The sequence below is a fragment of the Podarcis liolepis genome (assembly GCF_965112155.1).
Source record: "Podarcis liolepis genome assembly, chromosome: 6".
NCBI lineage: Eukaryota > Metazoa > Chordata > Lepidosauria > Squamata > Lacertidae > Podarcis > Podarcis liolepis.
Window position 1 is genome coordinate 92,998,977 of NC_139559.1, and position 27,374 is coordinate 93,026,350.

The 27,374-nt window shown below is 42.6% G+C and overlaps 1 protein-coding gene across 1 annotated transcript in view; it reads right to left on the minus strand.

The window, feature by feature from the left end:
• ACBD6 (acyl-CoA binding domain containing 6) overlaps positions 1 to 26,166 on the minus strand; it is a 96,178-nt gene extending 70,012 nt beyond the window's left edge. The window contains exons 1-4 of the mRNA XM_083507218.1: positions 25,875 to 26,166; positions 16,995 to 17,059; positions 14,975 to 15,071; positions 3,800 to 3,882 (exon numbers count right to left, since the gene is read on the minus strand). Of these exons, the coding sequence (XP_083363344.1) occupies positions 3,800 to 3,882; positions 14,975 to 15,071; positions 16,995 to 17,059; positions 25,875 to 26,135 (506 nt within the window). The 5' untranslated portion in view covers positions 26,136 to 26,166. The remainder of the gene's footprint in view (positions 1 to 3,799; positions 3,883 to 14,974; positions 15,072 to 16,994; positions 17,060 to 25,874) is intronic.
• Positions 26,167 to 27,374: the final 1,208 nt, after the last annotated feature.

The following is a 27,374-nucleotide window of genomic DNA, read 5'->3' on the forward strand; positions in this document are numbered from 1 at the left end:
TGCTTTCTGCTAGTACAAAACCACCATCAGAAACAGCCCCAAAGATTCCTTTCTCACTAAAAGGTATTAGTATAGCAAAGCTAGGAAGATGGCATTTTGTCCCGTTTTTACTGCTGTGAATAGTCATTCATCTGTTCTTGCATACAGTTTAGCACTGCATAAAACTGGGAGGCCCACATGGGAGGCAACTGGTTCATCATTCTTGTAACAGACAAAAATGTTTTTGTTTTACTGGGCATTTTGGAACCACCAATGATTGGATGTTTTTCTGATTATGTTTATAAATATGTTTAAGTCTTTTTTTACTGCATTACAGCATTTTGTTTCTGTAAATTATTCCTGTAAATTGCTGTGGGACATTCTGTTGTGGGAAGTGAAGTATAAATTCAAAAACTAACTACCGTATATAGTCGAGTATAAGCCAACCCGAATATAAGCCGAGGCACCTAATTTTAGCACAAAAAACTGGGAAAACTTACTGACTCGAGTATAAGCCAGTTCACCACACCACAAACCTGGTGGTGGCGGCAGCGGCGGAGGAGGAAGAACAAGCAGCGGAAATGGCTGCTTTCGGGCTGCTCGTTCCTCCTCCTCCGCCGCTGACAGTGGCAAAGGTGGAGGAGGAGGAAGGAACAGCCCAAAGGGGCTCTTTTTGGGCGCTCATCCCTCCGCCGCCGCCTCTGCCGCTTGGAAGAGCAGGCATAGGAGCCACGGTTGGGAGAGGAACAGCCCAGCTTAGCGCCTCTCCCAACTGCGGCTCCTGTGCCTGCCCTTGGAAGAGGTGGGTGGCAGCGGCGGAACCAGCGGTGAGAAAGGGCTCCTTTCGGGCCGTTCGTCCCTCCGCTGCCGCTGCCCACCTTACTCAAGTATACGCCGAGGGGGGCTTTTTCAGCATAAAAAATGTGTTGAAAAAGACGGTTTAGACTCGAGTATATACGGTAACTACGGTAACTAACTTTTACCTTTGGCTTTTCATTGCCTTTTGGACCCACTGTTAACAATTCCTCTGTGGGGCTGTGTAAAGAAAACTAAAAATAACACTTTTGAGGCAGTGGGCTCTAATCCATGAAAGCTTATGTCACAATAAATCTAATACTCTCTGTTGTTTTTGTGAGTCAAATATCTTACTCTGGTGGATGCTAAGTTTGCTTCTTGACAAAAGGACAGCCAGATAGATGATCCTGAGTCTTAGCCAATCTTCCCATCTTCTCATTTTGAAGCTACAGTGCCCAAGAATACTGTTGATGGGCCGGCTTACTTAAATGTACAATCATGATCTACAGCTACAGAATAGATAATTGAAAAAAGTCACCTTGTTGTGATCAGACCACTGGGTGATAGAAGTCCAGATGACTGGGCAGTGGGACAAATTAGGAATGTTCAGAGGACTGTTTCACATGGTACGTGGCTAAGGCCACCTAATTTCAGCCACATCTAAAACCTCTTATGACACATTTGTGAGAAACTTTCCAAAATAATTGCTCTCTAGTCTGCTCTGGGCACTGTAGTTCAAGCTGGAGTTGTTCAATGTGGCCTCTTGCCATATATGCCACTTCAACTTCTTCAGAAGCTGACAGTCAGTTTGAAGTGGATACAACCACATGCAGCTCAGATCATGCCTTCTGTAGCTCACTAAGGCTGCAATCCTAGGAGATGCGGAAAAATCTGAAGGCAGTAAAATTGCTTTGTTCTATACCCGGTCAAGCTCAAGCCTGAATTCCACTGTCCACTTCAGAGATGTGAATTCCTCCCGTTCCACTGACTATTCTTCCACGGCCCAAAGGATTGAAGTCTAAAAGCATTTGATTAAGATTGGTGGAATGTGTTTGTATCGGTAGGGGGGGTATTAAATTCTCTATTATGGAAAGATGGCCTATATTCTACTATATGTAAGCAGTTGCCTCAAATATACAACGCACTCAAGTGAACATATTTTTGCTGTGGATGAACCCTCCTATTACTGCTTAGACTGAGAATCTTCTAGCCTGAAGAAAAATCACCAAGCACATGACTGCAGAAGAACTCCAGTCACCCCAAAATTTCATCCTTCATCCACCCATTTAAATCTGGCTCTCAGTTTTGGCATGCAATGGAGTAGGATCATCTTTATAAAAATATCTGCAGTTGTTCTTCCCTTGTTTTTCAACTTTTATATTACAACTTCAAGAAAATAAATATAACAAAGCTCTGGAAATAAAGGGAAAACTCTCATAAAGATATTAATAGTTCCATTCATACTATTACCATTAGAATATATCAGAATGTGGATCATACACGCCAGATCACCTTCCTTCAATATTCATAGTACCCTCTTCAACAGTTGCCCTTCCCCACAATATCTGCATTTGCTAAAATCATTAAATGCACATTGATCTGTATTTAAAGGGTTAGCTATCAATCCTTGGACTCCACAGAAGTGGTGTTGAAATAAGTAAGCCTGAGACACCTGCAAGACGAATCAAACATGAAGCTAATGAATAAGTTTTTTTATTGTAATAATGTTGCAATGGTGTTTCAAGGTTTTTCCCCATTATTGTGCTATTTCTACCACTACCTGTGAAAAGGTGCTGCACATAATATTTCAATGGTGAATTTTGGAGGTAATTCACATTTAGGAGGATAGAAAAGGGAGTTATTAACCAGCTAAAAAAAAATTAGTCAGTTGACTGTGCCACTATTTTGCCTTTGTTAATTCAAAACAACATTTGTGTTTTGTGTGCTAGCAACACTGATATTTCTGCAAGAACTCCAGTATGTTTTCACATTGGACGGGGCACTACATTCTGAGATTCCTGCATTGGATTATTTGATTGTTGTTAGCCGCCCTGAGCCCGGCTTCGGCTGGGGAGGGCGGGATATAAATAAAATTTATTATTATTATTAATTTGATTATTATAGACCTCCCATTTCTTGGCACCCCTTACTTCACCACAACTTTCATATAGCACAGGCATGTCCAAAGTCTGTTTCAGGGGCACAATTTGGCCCACTAGTTGGTTTAATCTGACCCCTGTGGCAGTTTATTTCCTGGGGTAAAATCCTAAAAAAAACACCTCAACAACTTCGGGGTAAAAAAAAAAAAAACTCAACAACAATCCCCTTTGGTCGGCCCTCAGGGCCCTTCACTTCATCAAATCTGGCCCTCTTTGAAAAAGGTTTGGACACCACTGATATAGCATCAACACAGATTTCTCAGATTAGTTCCTTTTACATTTTTATTTCTAATGCTGACCTCAATTAGTAACCTTAATTTTTCATTGTAAGTTGTATAATATGTTACCTTTACTCACTTTGGCCCGCAATATTGATTGTGCATCTTCAACTATAAACTTTAAAACAACAGTTCTGCTAAATGAGATTGCAACACAAACCTCCATGTGTTCAATCAGAAGTAAACCCAACACTATTAGTGGGAATTACTCTCAGCTGGAGCATTAGCTATTAACATTCAGGTGCAAAAAGGCTTTTGAATACAGCTTATAAATGAAAATGGAGTCCCAATGTTAACTTCCTTACAGTACCTATCCAATATTTTCCAGGGAAATAACGTAAAAGGTTTTTGGTAAGTATTGAAAAATTGAACAGTAATTGAAATACAGAAACATACACTCACCCTCCCCAAACATTTCACACCAGGGAAAAAATAGTACCTGGCAGCAATACCGACAGCTACTGATTTAAATTATTAGGGGGCCTAGAAAGTTCGTTCCTGCCATTTATTATCTGACTGGAGAGGCACTATCATTTTTGTTGATATTCTAAACAAACACGGAATGAAAATGAAGCCATGAAAATATACCTGATGGTTTCTTCTTGATACAGTGAGCTGACAACTGGGCCTCCAAACCCAGCTTTCCCCTCCTTTCCTTTCTTTTCTGCTATCTGAAAGAACAAACATTAAAATATCAGTTCTCCAACTGTCACACGAGGAACACAAGAACACAGTCACCGTTTCATGAAGAAGGTGGAGAAAGATTGGTAGAAACAGTGATATTCTGTGCATATTCAAATAGAAATTGTTTGAAAACTAAGTGGGAATATTGTTCCCAAACAGAAAACAGTTACTTTGCTACACTCACTTCATCACTTAAGCCAGCAGTGAGGTGGGCATCCTCATTGCAATTTTCAGATGTCTCTTGAATACTGTTTTATGCTGACAAGTTAGTTGTTTAAACTTTTTCAAACTGAGCCAGACATGTTTATCATAATTTTGTATTGTTTTTATGACATTTTATGTTTTGTTGCTTATTTTGTCGAACACTGCTTTAATATTTTACATGAGGGGGCAGCGGACTTCCAGCGAGGCAAAATGGTGGGTGCCACGGTGGCATGTAGCTCCTGATGGCAGCCAGAATCAACTGTGCTGCCTGGTTGGCTCCCAGGCCGCCAGAACTTCCGCCGCCAACACCGCCACTGGAGGCGAACCGGGGGTGCCTGGTGTGTCAGCCGGGTTAGCCGCCAGAACCCACCCGCCCCCCAGCAATGACCTTGGCTGAACTGGGACTGGGAATACCTGGCCAACGGCCCAGCAGCGCCAACCCGAAGAAAAAAGGAGTCCCAACCTCCCCAGCTTACCATTGTTGCCGCTGACGCCAAAGGGAAAGAGGAGAGGTAGGAGAGTACCAGGAGGCCCAAGGCGGCTGTGACAAATCGCGCGGCCAAGCCCAGGCCCGACCCGAGCCTACCTCCTCGGCGGCTAGCGCACCAAGAGCACACCAGGGACCAGAGGGAGAAGATAGTGCAGCATGCCCCCCCCATCTTGCTGGAAAATATATTTTAATAATATTCAAAACCTCCCCCCCTTTTTTGAGAAGCCCACTGCCGCTACAGCCATCTTTTATTTTTTAAATCTTAATTCCCTTTCCTTAATTTAAAAAATATATTTCTTGAAAATACGTCCCCAATTTTTTACCTCGAATTTCTCTCTTAAGAATTAAAATGGCGGCGCCCAGAGGAGAGCCCTGAATCAGCACAGGCTACTTCCTAGGATCGCCGCTTCACCCCCATGAGGGGGCAGTGTGCACATTCTTTTAAATAAATAAATAAATAAAAAACAAATGAGTGGTGCTTGCTGAAAGCAAAAGAAACGAGTGTTTTAGCCACATTCCCAAATCAGCTACATCCAGAAAATCAAGTCACTGTGTTCCTGCAGTCAGTTCTAATGCTGACCTACGCGCCCATCTCTGCAAACCTGCAATGTTGTATGATTACTTTTTCAGAAGTAAAATGGAGTAAGAAGTTCTAGATGCACTTTCGCCCTCTTGATCAGCTTAAATAAACCCCAATTGTATAAAGAAACTGAAGAATGAACAAGTTACAAGTTTGTTACTGAAGAATAATTCATCATGCAAATAAGCCCTTAGAGATATAAATTATTACACAGCTGTATAGGGGACTGCCTATTATACCAGGCCAGGCCAGGCCAGGCCAGGCCAGGCCAGGCATGAATGGAAGCTGCTCTCCAACAGTGCTTCTGACTGATCCTTATAATTGAACTTTTCAAGGACTGAACCTGGGACCTTCTGCAGGCAAGCCATTGTGCTTCAGCATTGTACTATGGCCCACTGTATAGTATATTCCTTCTCAAATGTATAGCACACAAGATATCCCGGAAGAAACTGTGTACTCATGGCATCAGTTCCCAGGTGTAATGGCTACTTAGAGGACATGTCTACACTGGACTCCCTCTTTTTGATTTGACCATCATTGTGCCTTACATGATGTCAGACTGAATCTCCATCGAGAACAGAACTGTCAGCTCCAATTTGCAGCCTCTCTGCTCTCAAAGATCTCAGGCAAAGATCTTTCCCAGCTCTGTGAGCTAAGATCTCTAACTAGAGATGCCAAAGATTAAGCCTGGTAGAGGAAACGACCGATTTAGACACATCCAATTGATGCGTGATCGCACTCATGTACACTGAAAGTGTTCGAAAAAGGGGGAAAGAACAGGGGCGGGGCATAATGGGATTGTGCATGCTCCCCTGTTGCACACGATGACCTGGAACACAACCCCCATGCAAACTGGGGGTTGCCTGTACATGCAAAGCCTGAACTCTTCCATCAAACGATCTATGCCCCCTCCCCAAAACAGGTCAATCTCTTCCTACTACGCCTCTCAATGTGTCTGAGCTTTTCCCTTGCACTTTCATGTTTTGCTTTATTAACATTTATTTGGTCTGCTAATGTACCCCTGCTCTGCTCAGCACATGGCATGCTATAGTCTGGACAACCTCTAACTCAATGCCCTCTTCAATAAGAGCACACCTGTGACTTTACTATGAATGCATGACTCATCTAGACTCCACAGTCCTGCAAAATCCTCTTCCATTCCTGTATTCCTGGAAGAGATTAAGCTAATAAAATTGATCTGGAACTGGGCAGAACATATAGATTCACTCAAAACAAGTACAGCAAAGTGTTCCCATTACTGGCTTAATACAGTGTATTTTTCAATAAAAGGAGAAGCTTTATTCAGGATACAATCAGATCCTGACTAGCTGTCATTGGCAATGGTGCTCCAGAGGGCTACATGTTTGAAAGCTGTATTCCAAATGGAATGAAAATGCAGGGAGTGGTATTTTCTAACATCATTAATTCACTTCTGCCTCTCTCTCCCCCCCCCTTCTTATTCCTTTATACACAATGTCAAGAAATATACTTCCAAATTGTTGTCAAGAATAAAAGAGGTGCCACGTATCCCAGATCAGAGGTTAACATATAATGACAGACACATTAAATACACTGTCCAATGCCTCCACAACCATTTTAGCTCAATCTTCTCTTTTTAAAAGACAGCAACTCAAACACAATTATAGGCTCTAACAGAATTAAAGTCAAATCATGATTGAACAATCAAATATTTGAAGAGGATGGCTATAATGCAAAGCATTATATAAAGGAAGAAAACCTCAGTAACTCAAGCATTTCCTTAAAGGTTCTCTGTACTCTTAACATGAAGTCTGTATCCACTGATGAATTAAATACAGTTTTTTTTTCAAACTTCAGGAATCCTGAGGTTCCTCAGAACCACTCAGTGGCAAAAAAGATGCATACATATGGCTCTTTCAGCAAAGTAGTTCTGAGATATATTACGTGAATTATCTAAGAACCAGTCTGTCTTTTGAACAATACACTCAAGTGAAACCAGTTAAAATGATAAAATTTTGTTCTCTTCCTTGATTAGAAGATTTAAGAATGTCACAGAACTCAACTATGAACACAAGTAAGAAGATAGGCAAGGTCTTCTGAGAACGAGTCTTTACCTTCCTTCTTGATTAACTGCTCTTCTATAGTATTCCTACTAAAACGTGATTCCAGGATGAAGCAAAGTAGTTTGTTTCAAACAGACTGAATACAAACATCTTGTATTCATACAAATAATACCCATTAGATGTGGACATTAGGGTAAAATGAAACAGAACAGAACAATGTTAGGGGTGGTGAACCACTGGCCCCCAAGCATTTTTTCTGGTCTCCAAGACTTTGCTGGCAATGACATGTGCAGCACTGGCAGAAAATAAAAATAAAACATGAACCGAATGTCCCAACTGCAGCTCTTTTAATGGGTGGCTTCTTTATCCACCACAGTGGGGATGCAAATCACCCAAACCCTACTCATCAGTTGATTGAGCAGGGATCGGTGGTTATCATTCCCAGTGCTGGGTGATTTAAACCTGTCCACCCAGTCCAGTTGATTGATGAACTGATAAATGGAGAAGAAATGTAGTAACATCAATAAAAAAATTCTACTGTGGCAATATCAGAAGACTGTTAGCATTCATTCATTAGTGGTCATTATTTTACTGCAAATAATACAAACTAAGAAAACCATGTCTGTCAGTTAAATAGGGAAGAGCTAGTTTCTTGTTGATATTAAACAGTAGAACTAAGATTCTTTGCATAATTTGACTGAACAGGAAGAGGAGGATGAAAACCTTCCTAAAGTTTCAGGTACCCTTTCCCCCTCCTTTCTATCCCGGTGTCATGACCCGGCTCTCCTTTAGGAACCAAATTTGATCAGACACTAATTGTGTTTGACAGTCACAATTACATGCCAGGGTGGAGATCTGAAGTTGGTTAATTGTGTGTGCTGTAATTGCTTCTACCTCTACTTTGCTAGTTAAAACCAATGCCGAGAGAGAGAGAGAGAGAGAGAGAGAGAGAGAGAGAGAGAGAGAGAATGCACCACCTTGGAAATCAGGTGGCCCAAGATTGCAGTCTCTAAAATAAGGGGCTACACACCTGTCTTTATTAGGAGAACATGGACACAACAATACAGAGTGTTTCTTTGACAGGATAGTTAATGAGGCATGAAATGAGTGTCATTCCAAAGGGCTGTATCTGTAGGTAACACTGCTGCACTTCACACTACCACATCCTGAATGCCTAAAACAGTGTCAATTTCCCCATAAAAGCATCCTCCTTTATTAAAATGTGGGTACATCTTAGAGTACATGACACTTTTTATAGAATAAGACATCTATTTACATGTAAACATGATAAAAATAAGCATGCTCAAAGAGAGGCTTCCATTTTAGACTCCTTCTGTGAATCCACCTCTTACAAAAGGATATTGTACCTTGGTCACAGACCTCTATTAGCCTCTATCAAAAACATCCCATTTTAATATTCTGTTCTCAGCAGCACTCCTTGGCTCCAGTGAACAGCAACACCAAGTGACTGGGCAAGAATTAATACTTGGAATGATTTCAAAAGACCAATGAAGAACCGTACATTTTCAGCAATCTGTCCTTTCAACTATTTAAGCCATTCAATGAGCTACAGCTCCAATTTATTACAGTTAAAATTCTCACAATAGTTTCCATTTTAAAATTTGATAAAGCAAATCGGATGTGTGTGTACTCTCACACCTGCCTCTCAAATATTATTAAAATACGAATGACTTCCTGAAGGAGTTTTTGAAAGTTTGCTTTCATTCCTTGTGTCCTAAGCCCCAGTAAAATATATTTTCCCCAACAAGGTATATTTGGAACTTACATTTCTGCAATTATGTTATTTCATTGTTATGCTTCCCTTTCTCTACGGTTCGTGCACATGCACACATACTTTATCCTCACAGCAACCCTGCAGACCCAAGGTTCCCCAGTGAGCTCTACCGCTGAGTGGAAATTTGAACCCAGGTATCAGCAGTCTTAGTGAGCTATTCACTATGCTGCAAACACCATGTTCAACACGGCCAGCATTTGGGGGCAATAAACTAAAATCCTTAGAATCAAAAGTCTGGGTGCAAGCTACAGTGGTGCCCCGCAAGACGAATGCCTCGCAAGACGAAAAACCCGCTAGACGAAAGGGTTTTCCGTTTTTCGATGTGCTTCGCAAGACGAATTTCCCTATGGGCTTGCTTCGCAAGACAAAAACGTCTTGCGAGTCTTGCGATTTTTCCCCGCTTCCCCCCCTTTTTCTAAGCCGCTAAGCCGCTAATAGCCTTTTAGCCGCTAAGCCTTTAATAGCCGCTAAACCGCTAATAGCGCTAATCCGCTAATAGGGTTGCTTCGCAAGACGAAAAAACCGCTAGACGAAGAGACTCGCGGAATGGATTATTTTCGTCTTGCGAGGCACCACTGTATAGTACTTCAGGTTCTTATATAGAAGACTTTTTTTAAAAAAGCATGCTGCTTATTGTATATTGCAAAAAAAACTATTCTGTTTGAACTATCCTCAAAAATCAGCAAACACTAGGCCAGTTGCACATCATTCTACTAAACCACCCCAGACAACCTCAGGGGAAGGGTGATACCTGGTACATCCAGGATCACCCCCTCCCTTCAGTGCCTTGTTTTCAGGCTCACCAACCATGGAAAGGCAACAGTGCCAGATCTTTCCACCACTGCACCACCCACAGAGGGAGGACCGAGGCATCCAACAGCTGCTTAGCTGTTCTGCCCAGGACTGCTCTCTAAATGTAAGAGAAATTTAAGATAAAAACCAAGCAAGCTGGTATCTAGCAGAAAGAAAGAACTTCCAGGAAAGGTCCTATCCTGTGCAAATCTGTTTATTAATTATTAATTATTATTATTTTAAGTTTTATTATTACATCATGTCAGTTTAAACTCCAGTAGCTGGTCTGGCAGTGATTTATTTCAATCAACTGCTAGAATGAAGATGACTGCCCTGTCATAAATAAAAGTTAAGAGTCCATAAATTTAAAGAGACATAAAATCAAAGAACTAACAAATAGCCTATAAACCCAGGCCAATTTTTTTTTAAAAAAATAAAAATTAAAGAGAGCAACCTCCATGTGCAGTTTTACTTACATTAATTGCAAAAAGACATTTCATTCTTTTCTTGCTATATGGAACCTATGGCTTGAGATGGCCCTCAGAAGAAACTAGGAAACAGTTGAGCAGTGCTACTGGTGTTTATGGGTACTTCAGTGCAAATTCTGACTGCAGTAGAGGGGGAAATGTCAGTCATTTGTCAAATTAGTTAACCTATTCAAGTGGTGGGAAAGAAAGAAATAGCCCTGCTAATGTTGTGACACAGAGTGCATCTGACAATTTTGCTTGACAGAATGAGATCTGTAAGGCAACTGATGACTCCAGCATAGAACACCAGGTAAAGAGAATAGTTGCTACAACATGCTTATTGATACAGGGCCAAAACAGAAACCATTCCGGTAACATTCTAAATTTAAAATTCCATTCAACCTTAATTCAATGACAGATCATTCACATGAAAGGATCATATCCAACCCAGATCATGGAGAGATCTTGTCAGAGGAAGAGTCTTGGGGGGGGGGGGGCTGCAGGGAACGCCAAGCCAACTGAAGACACTGAGCAGTGTTTCCCAAACTTGGGTCTCCATTTCTTGTTGGACTACAACTCCCATCATCCCTGACTAATCGTCCTGCTAGCTAGGGATGATGGGGGTTGTAGTCCAACAATACCTGGAGACCAAGTTTGAGAAACACTGATATAGAGGAATCCACAGTAATTCAAAGGTAGGCTGAAGAGCCCTATCTCGGGGATGCCTCACCTGGCGCACAATAATTCCTCCCACTCCTGCCCACCCCATCACCCATGCCTCATGAGCAAAGGCAGCAGCATAATGCAGCCAGAAACCCACAGTCCCTGGAGGAGCACCCGTTTGGCTGCCAGACAGCTCCAGCGCTACTCAGGAGGAGGAGATTCAGCAGCAGGCAATGACTCCACAGAGGACCAGAAGGAGATGCTGGTTGTGAGATATAGTCACAAGCCTCTTGAACCTTCCTCTCCAGTATTATGAGCAACAGAGACTCTTAACAGAATTTTCCTAAGTACCACGGCTGCTGTGCCATCCGGCCTAGTCAGAACACAGGCAAGTGCTGTCAGTTGCGTAGCACATAATGACACATGCTCGCCATATAGTCCAATGAAATGGATCAGCTCACGAAACAGTGGGAAAATGCACCTACTGGGTGTGTCCTGAAATTTGAACGATTGTCAGACGTATCTCACAATCCAGAAGTAAGCAAAGGCTGAACTGTATTTTAAACTACAGTATTATTTAGAGAATCATATTTAGGACATTTTGCCAGTTACTATATGAGAACATATGCTGTTTCTGAAGGGTCTTTCTCATGCTCACTTAACAGCAATCAATACAATAAATGAAGGCAACAACAGTTTTGTGCATGGAGTTGCGTTCCTGACCCCCGCATGTGTTGGCAGAGCACGCATAAGCCTGCTCCATCCCCACTCCCTTTTCTGCCACTTCTAAGTTGTGGCAATGCACACGTGCACAGCTGCACACATGCTGAACATGTGCAAAATGGTCGTTGCTTGTACAGAAGCAAACCTTCCATATATTTTGCAAGATAACAAACAGGTGATTTGGGGAGAGATTCCACTAGGAAGTTTTTAAGTTTCTGGCATTTTATTGTTATGCATATTTATACATATTTCATATTGGAAAGCTTTAAAAGGAATAAAAACAACTAGGAAGCGTTTATTAGGATCGTACAGTGCAGAAACATTATGGGTGGGTTTTGAAACAATATTAAACACAGCAAGTTTTAAGTAGAAGCCTCACCTTATGACCACTTATATCAGAAAACAACAGAAAATTGAAACATACATGAAGCTTATCAATTAAATTTTTAAAAACATATCTGAGCCAGACACCAAAATTAACAAGACCCTCTACATAATGTAGATACTATTTTACACAAATATTGTCTTGCTTTAAATAACACGAGCAACTTTTTATATACAAAACATGCACGCAATGGGAGTACTGACAATAGTAGCATGTGGAAGAGCTGGCTTTCTTTGCAAATGATGTATCATTAATGGAGTCATTCTTGTGTTAGCAAAATAAAGATACAAGGCAGGATATAAAAGAAGCCATAGATTAAATTAGGCCATGACCCAACATATTTTCCTTTGTTCTCCTCCCAACCTCTGGTAATCCTGACCAAACCTCTATTTCTCCTCCTCACTGCAGATGATGGCTCGCTGGACAGATTAGCAACATGGCATCTGTTTGCGTGACCAAACTAGAGAGACATGTGGAGTCTGGTTTGCTTGCAAGCTACAGCTTTGTTAAAACACTGTATTTACCTCATCTCTTCCAGCAACAAAGTGTTCTCTATCTTACGTTAATTTTCATCACTGAGAAATTGTTTTTATCTTGAATGCTCTCATTTTACAATGAAAAGTCAGAGATGGGCTTGCAACAAAAACCTGTAATTTTAAAATAATTTTAAAGACAGAATGGAATTGAACGCCTCGCTCTTCCAATCATTAGGCCTGCTTGCCAGGAGGAATGATATCTCCTCTCTTGCACACATTGTTCTCAAGGTTCTCCCAATGCCCCAGAGTCAATTTTGGGGAGTGCAGAGGGGGAAGAGAGGGTGGAAAGCCCGGTTGTGCAGTAGAAGTCATTGCACAGGGCTTCTACTGACAGGGCTGGTTAGATGAGTCCCACCCACAGGGTTATTACTGTATATCCAACTAAGTTTTACTGACAGTAGACCTACTGAAAGTAATGGACCCAAGTTAGCCATGCTCAATAGGCCTACTGTGAGTAGCACTAGCATTGAATAGAACCCAAAAGTTTGTATTTTGGGGAACCCAAGATCCAGAACACAACACACAGTATCCATTTTGTTTAAATCACAGTGTGGTTATAGATATAGATTATGCATTTTTAAAATTTATTTTGTTAAGGATAGGGCCAAGTAAAAATGCTTTCCCTATGCAGGAAAAATGTCAATTCTTTACATGATGGCAACAGAGCTGGTGAAACTGTTCTTGCATTTAAGGCTTTCTAAAGCGGCAGAGAAGTGGCAACCTAAAATGATTAAGATACCTTCGATCTGTGGATTTGGTTGGGAGGCACTGTGAGCCACTAACTAAATCAACACAATCCATTCTATTTGCTACCTAAACATTTCTTGCTGCAACATTGCTATAAATGCAGCACTATCTACAAGTGTTATCAGCACAGAAAGAAACTGCTTTTCTTCAGCATTATTTATTCAGTATCACGGCTGAAGTTCTAGTGAATTATGAAATTATTTGTCCGTGAAACTTCAAACATTTCAACTGTAGCAGACATTTTATTTTAGTTGTCTGCAGTGGCTGGTTGGCTACTTGATGATACACTGCCCTCTAGAGGCTGTTATACAGAAAGGAACATGGGGAAAAAACACCTCAACACAGGATTTATAGGCTAAGTCTATGTTGTGCCCTAAGCAGGTGAGCTTTTACCACTGCTTTATTTACTTTCAAGCCTGTCAAGTTTCTAACAGCACACTGGCTATTCTCCATGTTCCCCCTCAACACCACCAGCTGAAAACGCAAGGTCACATCCTGCTTCCCTAATATTACACACACTATTTTCTAATTTCTCAATAAATCAGAAAACCATTGATAGATCAAGTGCAGAGCAGAAATTATCTAAATACATATTATCTCTCTAAAAGGTTCAAACTCGGTAAATAGGTGTAATCACAAGAAACTATGAAGGTAAAACCACCCAAAGAAATCAGTTGTATGGGTGATATACAAATGCAATAAATAATATAAAACCAAACCATCAACAGAGACAAGAAGGGAAAAGGTGGCAACCACTTTCATGCACTGCTTATGAGTTCCCAGAGTCTGGTTAGCTGCTTTGGAAATGAGATTGCTGGACTAGATCAAGGAAGGCACTTAGGTTCTTAACAGAAAGATGAACAAGATAAAGCAATAAGCATTTCCCATTCCACCTTTTGTTTGGCCAAATACATCTTTAACTCCTGAATCAGTAGAAGTTCTAAACATAAAAGGAAGAGGTAACAGGTAACCCACTTACACTATGTCCCCACAAAATTCTAAATTAAAATCTGAAGTAAACAATTGCTATGAAAGAATCACAACACTATGACAAATGAACTTTCATTCACTATTAGAATCAGAGCTCCCTCTTGTGGCCTAAATGTTAGCTAACTACAATGCAATTTTAAAGGGCAATGATTTCCGAATAAGAAATCACTGAACAGAGTAGGTCTGGTTTACCAACTTTCCAGTAACTCCAGTAATTTTGACAGCACAGTAGTACAATATACCTTCAGGATATAACATACAGTTTTCAAATAAAATAATTTGTAGTTACAGTAATTGTTAGAAGAAAATAACTGGCTACGCCAACAGCAGGGCCCTGCTCAAGCCTTAGGCTATTTAATACTTCTGAACTTCTGAGGGCTGCAAATTAAGTTTACAATTATTTCATATTATTGCTACTAGGCTTGGCAAGTAATGCAGGCCAGTGGTGCAAAAAAACTTCACTGTGGATTAGACATGAGAGACAGAAATTGCCCACAAGGAACCCATTTACTTTGAAAGTGTTCAGTTGCCCCAGCTGCAAAGCCCATATTTGCTTGCATCCTGATTAAAATGTACAAAATTCACAGACCTGAGGGCAGGACATTGCCTTATATGGCCTATTCAGCTACACAATGAATTTTTGAAAGATGATTATATATGCCTACCTGTGGATTCCAAGTGGGGTCCAGTTTCTTCACAGTAGCGACATACTCTCGAATAGCCTGCTCTGGACTTGTATCACCCAATGCTTTCCAAGCTTCCCTGGGAAATAGACGTAAGGAAAGAAGATCCACTACTCAGTAGAGGTTAATGTGTTTATCTCTGGATTTCCCACCTTCAATTCAATACCCTGCTCAGGCTTATATACTTAATTTCACATCCATAATTAATCTATCATAGTATCCATCACTGCTCTAATTAGATTGGGGCAACCTTCTAAGTCGCTCTCTGAACGCAGGGATTCATAGGAAGAGGTTTGGTGGTTCCACAGAGGAGAGCTGCTGAAATCATTATTTCAGAGACTTTTTAAAAAAGATCCATAGTGAGCTTTTCTTCTCTCTCACAATGGTGGTGAAGTAGTCACCTATGCAGCCGGTACCCGATTCAGATGCTAGTCATTTGACACTGACATGCAAAAATAGTTTCATCCACTGACTGGTCAAATATTGGTCACATTAATATAAATTTAAAGCAAATTTATAACAAAATTGTTTAGCTCCACAGTGAAGTACTCAGGAAACGTTTTTCCATCCACAGAGAGAATATAAGCTCACTAATTATCACTTTGGAATATTAATTTATCCTGTCTGTAAGTGTTCAGATGTATGATAAAAAGAGCACAATTTCCCCAAGAAGTACTTGCAGATGACACCAAACATCAAATTTGTAGATGACACCAAACTGGGAGGGGTGGCTAACACCCCAGAGGACAGGATCACACTTCAAAACGACCTTGACAGATTAGAGAACTGGGCAAAAACAAACAAGATGAATTTTAATGTAAAGTATTGCACTTGGGCAAAAAAAATGAGAGGCACAAATACAAGATGGGTGACACCTGGCTTGAGAGCAGTACATGTGAAAAGGATCTAGGAGTCTTGGTTGACCACAAACTTAACATGAGCCAACAGTGTGACGCGGCAGCTGAAAAAGCCAATGCAATTCTGGGCCTCATCAATAGGAGTATAGCATCTAGATCAAGGGAAGTAATAGTGCCACTGTATTCTGCTCTGGTCAGACCTCACCTGGAGTACTGTGTCCAGTTCTGGGCACCACAATTCAAGAAGGACACTGACAAACTGGAACGTGTCCAGAGGAGGGCAACCAAAATGGTCAAAGGCCTGGAAACGATGCCTTATGAGGAACGGCTAAGGGAGCTGGGCATGTTTAGCCTGGAGAAGAGGAGGTTAAGGGGTGATATGATAGCCATGTTCAAATATATAAAAGGATGTCACATAGAGGAGGGAGAAAGGTTGTTTTCTGCTGCTCCAGAGAAGCGGACACGGAGCAATGGATCCAAACTACAAGAAAGAAGATTCCACCTAAACATTAGGAAGAACTTCCTGACAGTAAGAGCTGTTTGACAGTGGAATTTGCTGCCAAGGAGTGTGGTGGAGTCTCCTTCTTTGGAGGTCTTTAAGCAGAGGCTTGACAACCATATGTCAGGAGTGCTCTGATGGTGTTTCCTGCTTGGCAGGGGGTTGGACTCGATGGCCCTTGGGGTCTCTTCCAACTCTATGATTCTATGATTCTACATCTCCAGCTCAGAAAGAATGCAAAACAGGCTTCTGCACATGCACTGTTAGTGCCCCTCTAAATTTAATCTATTTCATTTAAGTCCTGGGCATTAATCACAGTTCAGACAGGGCTCTTTAAAATCCCCCAAAAGCTGTTTTTCAAAGCTCCAGGTAGTGCAGATTTTTATAAGGCTCCATGGGGTAGTGACCTGCAGGGCATAACTCAGGGAAATCCTGAGCCTTTTGAGAATGTGAGCTGCACAATCCTTGAGTTTGTTACCGTACACATATTTTAAATTGGAAAATGATAAGGGGAGCAAAAAATATAAATGCATTCCCATGAGTCATTCAGTAATTAACACAAAAATGGTAACATCCTCTAAAGAAAATTATCTAAAGGACTGGGCTGGGGAAAAGTACATAGAAATCATGAGGTATTTCCACTTACCATTTCTGCTTTCCTTCAAAGTCAAAAAACCCAGGTTTGGGAGTGTTGCAGCTACCACATTTGACCTAAAGATAGAAGGGGGAACAGTGCTGGCATAAGTGCTAAAGAAATGATTATGTATTTTTGTTTGTCTTTATGGACTTGCTAACAAAATAATGTGACTTTAGCTTTTAATTTTTTCTAAGAACATATAAATTGTTTTCCCAGGTTCGCCAAATGCAGAAACACTACAGAAATAAATTCGTAACTTCAAGGTTCTGCAGAGTGAGAAGCACATTTATATAACCCAGGCCTGGTGATATTCTGCAAGAAGTGGTGAAGATGGAGAAATACTCAGGGCTGGAACATACAATTCTGCAAAGCACACAAAAAGCACCAAATGTGGTAATAGCCACAGTTCTGCTCTTTTCTTTCTTTTTAATAAAATTTCTAGTTCTTATGTAAATACGCTTGAAACTAGGTAAACAATGAATGCTCTCTAAAGCAGCTCACTAACATTTTTGGTGGTTAGCGGTTTGGGGGCAAAGTTCCTGGCCCCTCCCCATCACTAGCAGACTTTAAAACAAAAAATAAAAATAAAGGCTAGGTTTTACACCAGTGTGAGAATGCTCTGCAAATTACCAGCGTCCTGGGTTGAGGGAAGTATGGTGTGAGAAGAGGCCACAGACATCCTGAGAACTGTGGCCTCTTCTAGACCATCTCTTAACCTTTGAAACTTTAGTGGCCATGCCAATTTGCACTGTCACCTGTTAGTAAAATAAAATATATTTTTAATAAAGTACACACAGCCCTTCCTATAGAGTAGATGTATCAACAATAAAAAATTGCCTATTAGAACAAGCGCCTATCGTTCCAGGAAAGGAATTCCTTGCTAGGTAACAGCCAACAAAGTGTTCATTCAAGCAACCATGTCTACCAGCATCACATCCGTCTAGAACTCTTACAGGTAAGCTGGGGATTGCAAAACCCCAACAAGCCACATCTTCATTATCTTAACTCTTAGGAAAAAACATTTTAGAAATCAGCTGAGCAACTCTTGTCAGGTCTGTTCACACAGTCAGACTCTGAAATGACCTCCAGTAAGTGGAAAAGTTAAGTAGGTGTTTATGCTATTTATCTTGAACTGCTTAAGTAAGCAGTGTCTTAACAAAGTGCTCAGCTGTTACTGTCATCTTTTTATAGGGGCTGTTCTCTCTTAAATCACAGTTTGTAGAGAAAAGAAACAGACGTGAGGAAAAGCACAAATGCAGCACTAGGGACAGTGGACTGACCTGAGTCAGCACCTTTTATTCAATGGAGGCACTAGTCTCTGCTAAAGCAATATTTTATCAGTCTTTTATGCAGATTATATGATTAAATTGAGAGAAAGAATGTTGAAGAGTAAAGTCTTGCCTTAAATCAGTAACGATAGAAATCTAAAGCTATCGAGGCTTCTTCTTGTATTAGTTGATTATGCAAACACTGATTCCTGGAGTCCCCAAGCGGTGCCCACAAACACCCTCCTTGCACCTGTTGTAGCCCCCTGCCCCTCCTCAATTTTATAATTTTAAGAACATTTTCCAGGGTTTATTTTAACCTTTAGCTGCCTTGAAAGTGAAGTGCAGGCATTCAGTCATTCACCCTTTCCCCAGAATGCAGAGTCTCACTGAGCCCAGAGGTAGGCTTCAGAGGAAAGAAGAGGGTGCAGCTGGAACTCTAAAGGTAAAGGGACCCCTGACCATTGGGTCCAGTCGTGACCGACTCTGGGGTTGCGGCACTCATCTCGCTTTATTGGCCGAGGGAGCCGGCCTACAGCTTCTGGGTCATGTGACCAGCATGACTAAGCCGCTTCTGGTGAACCAGAGCAGCGCACGGAAACGCCGTTTACCTTCCCGCCAGAGCGGTACCTATTTATCTACTTGCACTTGACGTGCTTTCGAACTGCTAGGTTGGCAGGAGCAGGGACCGAGCAATGGGAGCTCACCCTGTCGTGGGGATTCAAACCGCCGACCTTCTGATCGGCAAGTCCTAGGCTCTGTGGTTTAATCCACAGCACCACCCGTGTCCAGCTGGAACTCTACCTTCTCTTTAAAAACAAAACAAAAGCAAAGCAAAGCAGGCCCTGCTGCTGCCTAAGTCAGGAGGCATGAGGAGAGACAGGGGGGGGGTGTTTTGCCTTGGGGGATGCAGGTGCATTTTTCCTGCTTTTCTGTATTTCTAAAATGAAGATGCTTTGTTTGGGGCTGGGGTCCCTGCCTTTTGGGGCTGCTTGGGGGGATTTTGCTCATTTCATTGAATGCACTCATATACAAATGTTGAATGTGGTTGAGCAGATTTCCTCAAATCAAAACAGATTCTATAAGCCCAGGATACAAACTCTAGAAGCCCATTTGTTGTTATTATAGTACCACCATGTATGTACTTGAATTATAGGTTTTTTTAACAGCGCAACAGCAGTTTGCATTGCCATGCCAAATATGAGAAAAGTTCTTCCGAAATGCGGCCAGTGGGCAGTTGCCATCATACTGTAATAGGCAGCTAGTAATGGCATATAATTCAGGTGTCTGCACTGAGGCTGATGTACTTTACATTTTTTGGAGCATATATGCCCATACTTCACCAGACAATGATTGTTGTATCCCATAAAGTCAATGAGGCAGTCAAACACTGCTTGCAGACTACTGACCAGAATTAGCCTTTCAGAACCTCTCACCAGCCCATTTCCAAACAAAACTCAAAATGCAAGTTTTAAAGCCCTTGAAATCTTGAAACAGTATCTGCAGCCCAACCTGCGTGAACCTGCTCAAATGCTGAGATCATCCTCAAGATTGCCCCAATTCTGGAGGCTTGATGGGTAGTGATCAACAGCTTTTTCATTTGTGGTACTTGTCTTATGGAATGCTGTTCCCAGGAAGGCTCACCTGACACCTACTCTTATGTCTTTCTGGTGTCAGGTAAAAAATCTATTCAAGTCTGTTTAATCAGTTGACTCTGGTTTTTAGTCACTACTGGCATTTGTTCCAATTTACTGAAATGTTGTCTGTTTTAATTTAACTCTTTTATTCTTCTTCCTGTGTGTCTAGTTTATAAGCTGCCCTGAAAATGGAAATATTGAAGAGACCAGTATAATTTTTTGACTTTTCACCCAGGTTTGATTCTTTGCTAAATACTGAGTTATTTGGTTTTCTCCTGTCAAACCAGCATTGTCAACCTTCCATACAATATAGACACAATCATTCTGACAAAGAACAAATGTTAAGCGTATCCTACAAATCTGAGGCTGGACAACACAATTTAATGGGAAGGGAGTGACTACCTGATTAACAAGTTATTCATGCCACTAACCAAGGCTAGAAAAGTCCCGTGAACCTCAGGTATGCAGTGCTATCCTAAAACTTGCTCAGCAATAAGCCTCATTGTGTTTGATGGGGCTCTGAGGTGCTTAGACCTGCAACCTCAGAGGCAGGAAATGAGGAATTTAATTTTTTTCATACTTACAAAAGGGGGTCATATCATTGCAGGAGTGTTTTACACAATAAAATGAACAAGGGCTCTGAGACGTATTTTGTTTTTATTAAATAATTAATAAAACTTAATTTTTAAAATATATCAGATGACATTGTAACATAAAAGGGTAAAATTTTAACTATTCTCATGAATGTGTGAGTTATTTCAGGCTCAAGGAGTCCTTAAACCTGTACAAAAATAAATAAATAAAAATTGTAAAAAACTTACTTCAAAATCAATTTATTTTATAACTGCAAAAAACACCATCCTTATTTTTAAAACATAGCAAGTACATGGATAGCCCATTCTACAACCAAATTATGAAACATGTATTAGTTGTGGTTTGCGTGCGATGGCTTATCGAACCTACGAGGAATAAAAAGACAAAAATTTACTTTGAATGGTCAGCGACCCTTTTCTGTGGCACTTAAGACCATTTTTATACCTTATTTTGAAAGAGACCACAATTAGCTTTATTCTGATACCAAAATAAGCCCAATCGGTTGAAAAATAAGTGAAACAGGAGGTTTTTTCTACGCTGACACAGAAATTCCATTAGCCTAAATTGCACGAAAATCAAAATTTTCAAAAAATTCTCCTGAGCCCAATTTTGGACCAAAAAAATCTTAAAATATTATTTTGAAGTTATCTCATAGGTATCTACACATAAATGAAGAAAATCTGAGTCGTGAGAGCACATGGCACCTTGGTGATTTGGTGTGGAATGACCCAATGATCACACCTAAGGACTTAATATTCTGCCTATAGCCACAAGGACCAATGTATAAAATAGTAAAAAGCAGTCTAACAAAGCTGGCAAGTGCTCAAGGGCACTTCATTCATTTCTAGGCTTCACTGCTTCCCATCACAGTTGGGCTGGCTTCGGACATTTATTTTCAATGTTTTTTTCCCCTTCCCCACATCTCCACACTGTGCAAAGAGGCAAAAATCTAAAATAGGGTATCACACCATTTACCAACAGGCTTTGGGTTTATTGTGCCTGGAAGGCACAGTCCATTGCTGCATATGAACAGATTTCTTCATTCAGAGCCACACTGTTTTGTAGAAATACTGCATTTTCAGGCAAAACTGCTAACTTTCGTACCAGACAAAATGCAACACTTTCTTCAAAGAGAGCATTTTGCTGCATAGATTGTAATCACACAAATGCTGTGGACACCAGTGTATTCTCACAGTCAGTGCAGTATAATAATCATAATCATAATGATGATGATGATTTATTTATATGCCACCCATCTGACTGGGTTACTCCAGCAACCCTGGGCAGCTTCCAACAAATTATAGAACCACAGCAAAGTATCATGCATTAAAAACTTCCCTACGCAGGAATGCCTTCAGATGTTTTCTAAAATTCAGATAGTTGTTTATTTCTTGACATCTGACAGCAGGGCGTTCCACAGGGCAAACACAACTCCTGAGAAGGCCCTTTGCCTGGTTCCCTGTAACCTCACTTCTCACAGTGAGGGAACTGCCAGAATTTTCTTTCCCTGATACTCTCACCATGGAGAAGGGGAAGCACTGCTGAGGCACAAGCCCTGGCTGAATACTCAGATAGATGGTCTTACCTCCTCACAAACACTTACTATGCACTCAGCAGTTCAAGAACAGTGCACTCCAGTTCCTGCCTATCACTTGCTACTCTGTCTGTCACTTTGTTCTCCAGAGGCCTCTCTTCCACAGGTACAGCTTATTCATTGCAGGCTAAGAGGGAGACTCTCCTCATGACCAGCAGACATGCCTAGGATGCTCCTGGCTGTCCCTCTGGGTTAACAACCTACTTGCTCCATGCAGGTTTCTGTACTCTTGCAAGCTCCATCACAGTTATGCAAGCGGAGGTGTTCCTGACCTGGAGCTGGTCCCACATGGAAACCTACATGCTACCTTGTTATCAGTCACTGTCCAAGTTCCAACGGCCATGCTAGGGTAACCTAACACTGCACTTGTGGCTTCTTAGGATCTCCTCCATGCCACACACTAATCAATGAAAGGTGCTGACAGCATTACAGTGGTACCTCGGGTTACATACACTTCAGGTTACAGACTCCGCTAACCCAGAAATAGTACCTCCGGTTAAGAACTTTGCTTCAGGGTGAGAACAGAAATCATGCTCTGGCAGTGCGGCAGCAGCAGGAGACCCCATTAGCTAAAGTAGTGCTTCAGGTTAAGAACAGTTTCAGGTTAAGTACGGACCTCTGGAACGAATTAAGTACTTAACCTGAGGTACCACTGTACATGATTTGTTGCTGGGAACCGATATATAGCAATCCCTTCCCCAAATATATTCTGCCCAATACAATCAGCTAGCCATAGTATTGCGAGGACGCAAGCAGAAAACTTCATGGGCTCAAGGGCACTGCCCCTTCCTCTGCTCACTCAGCCTATCAGACAAAATAGCAGTGGAGAATGGATTAGTCATATAGGTTATCAGCAAAAGGCTTGGGTTAGCCCACCCTTCCCCAGCTCAGTACCTTCAGATGTTTTGGACTATAACTCCCAGCAACGTGGTCAATGGTTGGGGTGATGGAGTTGTGATCCAAAACATCTGGAGGGTACCAGGTTGGGGAAGGCTAGGTTAGCCCACATATGGGCCAAACTATGTGAGAGCTGGACCATAAAGAAGGCTGATCGCCAAAGAATTGATGCTTTTGAATTATGGTGCTGGAGGAGACTCTTGAGAGTCCCATCTGATCAAACCTATCCATTCTGAAGGAAATCAGCCCTGAGTGCTCACTGGAAAGACAGATCCTGAAGCTGAGGCTCCAATACTTTGGCCACCTCATGAGAAGAGAAGACTCCCTGGAAAAGACCCTGAAGTTGGGAAAGATGGAGGGCACAAGGAGAAGGGGACAGAGGACAAGATGGTTGGATAGTGTTCTCGAAGGTACCAGCATGAGTTTGACCAAACTGTGTGAGGCAGTGGAAGACAGGAGTGCCTGGCGTGCTCTGGTCCATGGGGTCACGAAGAGTCGGACACGACTAAACGACAACATGGCTCCTTGCAGCACTCATTTTGATCGTCTCATGTGCAAGTTAAGGGGTTGTATCTTGGGTTTGAACTTGGATACTTATGCAAGTAAAATGTTCCACCAAGTTACGGCTCCTCTCGCAGCTCCTCTGCTCTCTGATGGGGGACAGAGGAGACACATTTCCCATATGTGTGGATGATTCCTGTCTGGTGCTGTGGCTGTGTGTAAGTAGAAGTGTCTTGTGGGTTTGAATCCCAGGAGCAACTTTTCTTTTGTTACTGACATTTTTAAGTTACTTTGGCATGCATGCAAGAGATGGATGGGGCTATATTCATGGGGCATGAATTACCACTTGTGTTTTCCGGCCCTCTGCACTATGGAGTGAGCCACTGGAGGCTGCTCTTGTTGGATGTTCCGGCCTGTTTAGGAAGAGTATTTTCTTCCTGAATGGCCCTTGAACCTTTATCCCAGGGAGTCTGTGCACTCTCTACAGACATCTTGTCCAAGCAGCTACGTGAATTATCTGTTACGTTTCCTCTTTTTCTTCCCACTTGTGTGGGTTGTGCTTAGAAGAACAGTGATTGTGACAACATAATTTAAATGGGGATTTAAATCCATAGCTAGAGAGATGTCTGTGAACTGGCTCTGATGGAGTGGGTGTGATTAGGTGTTGTCCTCCATATTGCATTTGATGCAATATACTGTGTGTAAGTTCATTGACTACCTCATCCCCTGCTGAAAATAACAGAGCAATCCTAACCAGGCAGATATACTGGTCTTTTTCCTGGATAAACTAAGCTACACTGAACTGCTTCTGGCTGGGGCAGGAGCAGCATAAACCTCCACTTTCTGCCTTCCACAGGGTGAATTTTAGTTACAATTGCATTTTTGGGTGGTGTAAGTTACACCAAACTCCGCGGACAAGACCAGTGAATGAAGGGAGATGGGATGCAGCAAAACTTTCTGTATCCTACCACCCTCTTCTTGGGCCATTTTACACCAGTGTAACTTCCACCAGTAGGGCTTTTCTTCTGCCAGTAGATACAATGGGGTAAGTAACTTACATCAGCTGAAGGCCAATTCAGCCAGGAAGTGGGAAGATACACCACATGCACACATGGGGGCGAGGACTGCACCATAAGCCTTAAAACACGCATCTGAACTGAATGCACATTCTTCCTATTTAACTCTTTCTCCCTCTTCTTCCCCTGCAACCTTCATTGGTGGGTACTTGTGTTCCTACTACCGAGAAGCTTGCAATCTTTCCTTCCTTTCTCCAGAAAGTGCTATGCACTTTAGAGTGGCTAAATAGGCTGCAGTGAGAAAAATAATAATGGGGTGGGTAGCGCAAGAACAGGCTAAGATACTTAATCATAAGTTTATAGTTCTAACCATGACAAACCATAGGCTAAGGTCAATGCTACACCCACCTACCCACACACCCGCCCTATGAAACTCTCAAGTAAGTCTGCAGCCTGACAGCTTGGCCACACTGGCTTCGCAAGGCCATCCTATCTAACAGACCAACCCACGGAGATGATGGTGATGACGACGAACCTATCTTCATTTCTATACCACATTCTGTTTTTAAGCAAAAAATTAATAAAGTCTCTAAGCAGTTTACACCCTTCATTAAAACATCAAACAATCCAGAATAAAACATTATTCGCAGAACATAAAGCAACACATTCGAAGAAGCACTGTTAACAGGAGAATAAGGCATTTTCAAAGACGTCTATGACGCCGTTTCGCCGGTGGCAGAAGCCAAATTGGAACTGCCATCTACATTACGGAGGTGAGATAAATAAATTGGGGAATTCAGTTCATATGGGTATGCAGAAAATATTTTAACAATAAATTTAAGGAAGCGCAGAAAGAGGGGGAAGGAAAGTCAAGTTTTGAAATGTTAAAACAATTATAGAATGATTGAAGTGTACAAAAATGAAAATCATAATACATACAGTGGTACTTTGGGTTAAGTACTTAATTTGTTCCGGAGGTCCGTTCTTAACCTGAAACTGTTCTTAAACTGAAGCACCACATTAGATAATGGGGCCTCCCGCTGCTGCCGCACGATTTCTGATCTTAACCTGAAGCACTATTTCTGGGTTAGCGGAGTGTGTTACCTGAAGCGTATGTAACCCGAGGTACCACTGTAAATAAAAATAAGAAGAAGCGGAACCTCCACACTCTGGGGCAGCGTACCTCTCCTCTGAACACACGGGAAGGGCAAAGAGCGTGAGGGGCTCTTCCTCTCCGGGTGGTGGGTTCGAGAGCCCCACACGGGGCACAAAGATTCGAAGGCGGGGTTGGACTAGATGACCCCCGGGTGTCCCTGGGCGGTTCTATGAGAGGCAGGGCGTGGGGAAGGAGGGCGAAGGAAGGCCGGGCCCGAGCGGAGCCTCACCTGCTTGTACCTGGCGTACAGGTAGAGCAGCTGCTCCCGGCTGGCCGACCCCGCCAGCGCCGGCACCCGCTGCGCCGCCCGCTCGAACTGCTCCATCGGCGGAGGCGACGACGAGCGGCTCCCGGAGTCGGAGACCGGGGACTCTCTCAGCCCCGCCGCCGCCGCCGCCCGGCCGCCCTCACCCTCGTCCGCCGAGCTGGGGTCGCCGCCGCCGCCTCCCCACTCGCCCGCCGCCCCGTTGGCCGGGAACAAGGAGGCCATGACCCGCCCGGCCGCCGCCGCCGCCTCAGCGCCTCAGTCAGTCCATCCTCCTCCCGCCTCAGAGCAAGGCCCCGCCCACTCCCGCTCGCGCCCAACGGCCGAAGCCACGCCCAGCCACCCCCGCGCGTGCGTCTCACGCGGACGCCCAGGTGAGGCACCCAGCCACTGCGCACGCGCGGGCCCGGAGCACGTAGAGATACGGCGCGGCGACGGAAAGAGCTTTTGAATAAGTCCGAATGAACCCCCGGAACGTTCCTTTCCAGCCTCAACGTTTCCTTTCCCGGGGTCACTTTACACCGCTGCGGCGGCTCCGCGCCGGGGAAGTATTATCCTCTTATTGGGAAGAGAGCGGGGAAAACTCTACCATACTATGAGTCTATGGTTCCGCGAACTCAGTTGCGGGCTTTGAGGCCTAGACTTCCGGCGGTGACCCGACGCTCCGTCCTGTCCCCCGCGCGGAGCTGGTGCATTGGTGTAAAGTGACCCCGGAAAGGAATGTTAGTGCTGGAAAGGAACGTTCCGGGGTTCATTCATGCTTAGGCCTTCGGGGTTTTGTGGGAGAGGGTTATTGCTGGGGGGGGGTCTTATTATGATTTATGTGGAAATGTTCGGTTTGGTTTTATAATATCTGGTGTTTTTATTTGTTTTTATTTCTTGTTTATTGCTACTTTTCTTTTTCTTTGTCCATGGAGTCCATGGAAGAAATGGAGGCAGTGAGAGATTTTACTTTCTTGGGCTCCTTGATCACTGCTGATGATGACAGCAGTCACAAAATTAAAAGACGCCTGGTCCTTGGGAGAAAGACGATGGCAAACCTAGACAGCATCTTAAAAAGCAGAGATATCATATTGCCAACAAAGGTCCGTATAGTTAAAGCTATGGTTTTCCCAGTAGTGATGTATGGAAGTGAGAGCTGGACCATAAAGAAGGCTGATCGCCGAAGAATTGATGCTTTTGAATTATGGTGCTGGAGGAGACTCTTGAGAGTCCCATGGACTGCAAGAAGATCAAACCTATCCATTCTGGAGGAAATCAGCCCTGAGTGCTCACTGGAAGGACAGATTGTGAAGCTGAGGCTCCAATACTTTGGCCACCTCATGAGAAGAGAAGACTCCCTGGAAAAGACCCAGATGTTGGGAAAGATGGAGGGCACAAGGAGAAGGGGACAACAGAGGACGAGATGGTTGGACAGTGTTCTCGAAGCTACAAACATGAGTTTGACCAAACTGCGGGAGGCAG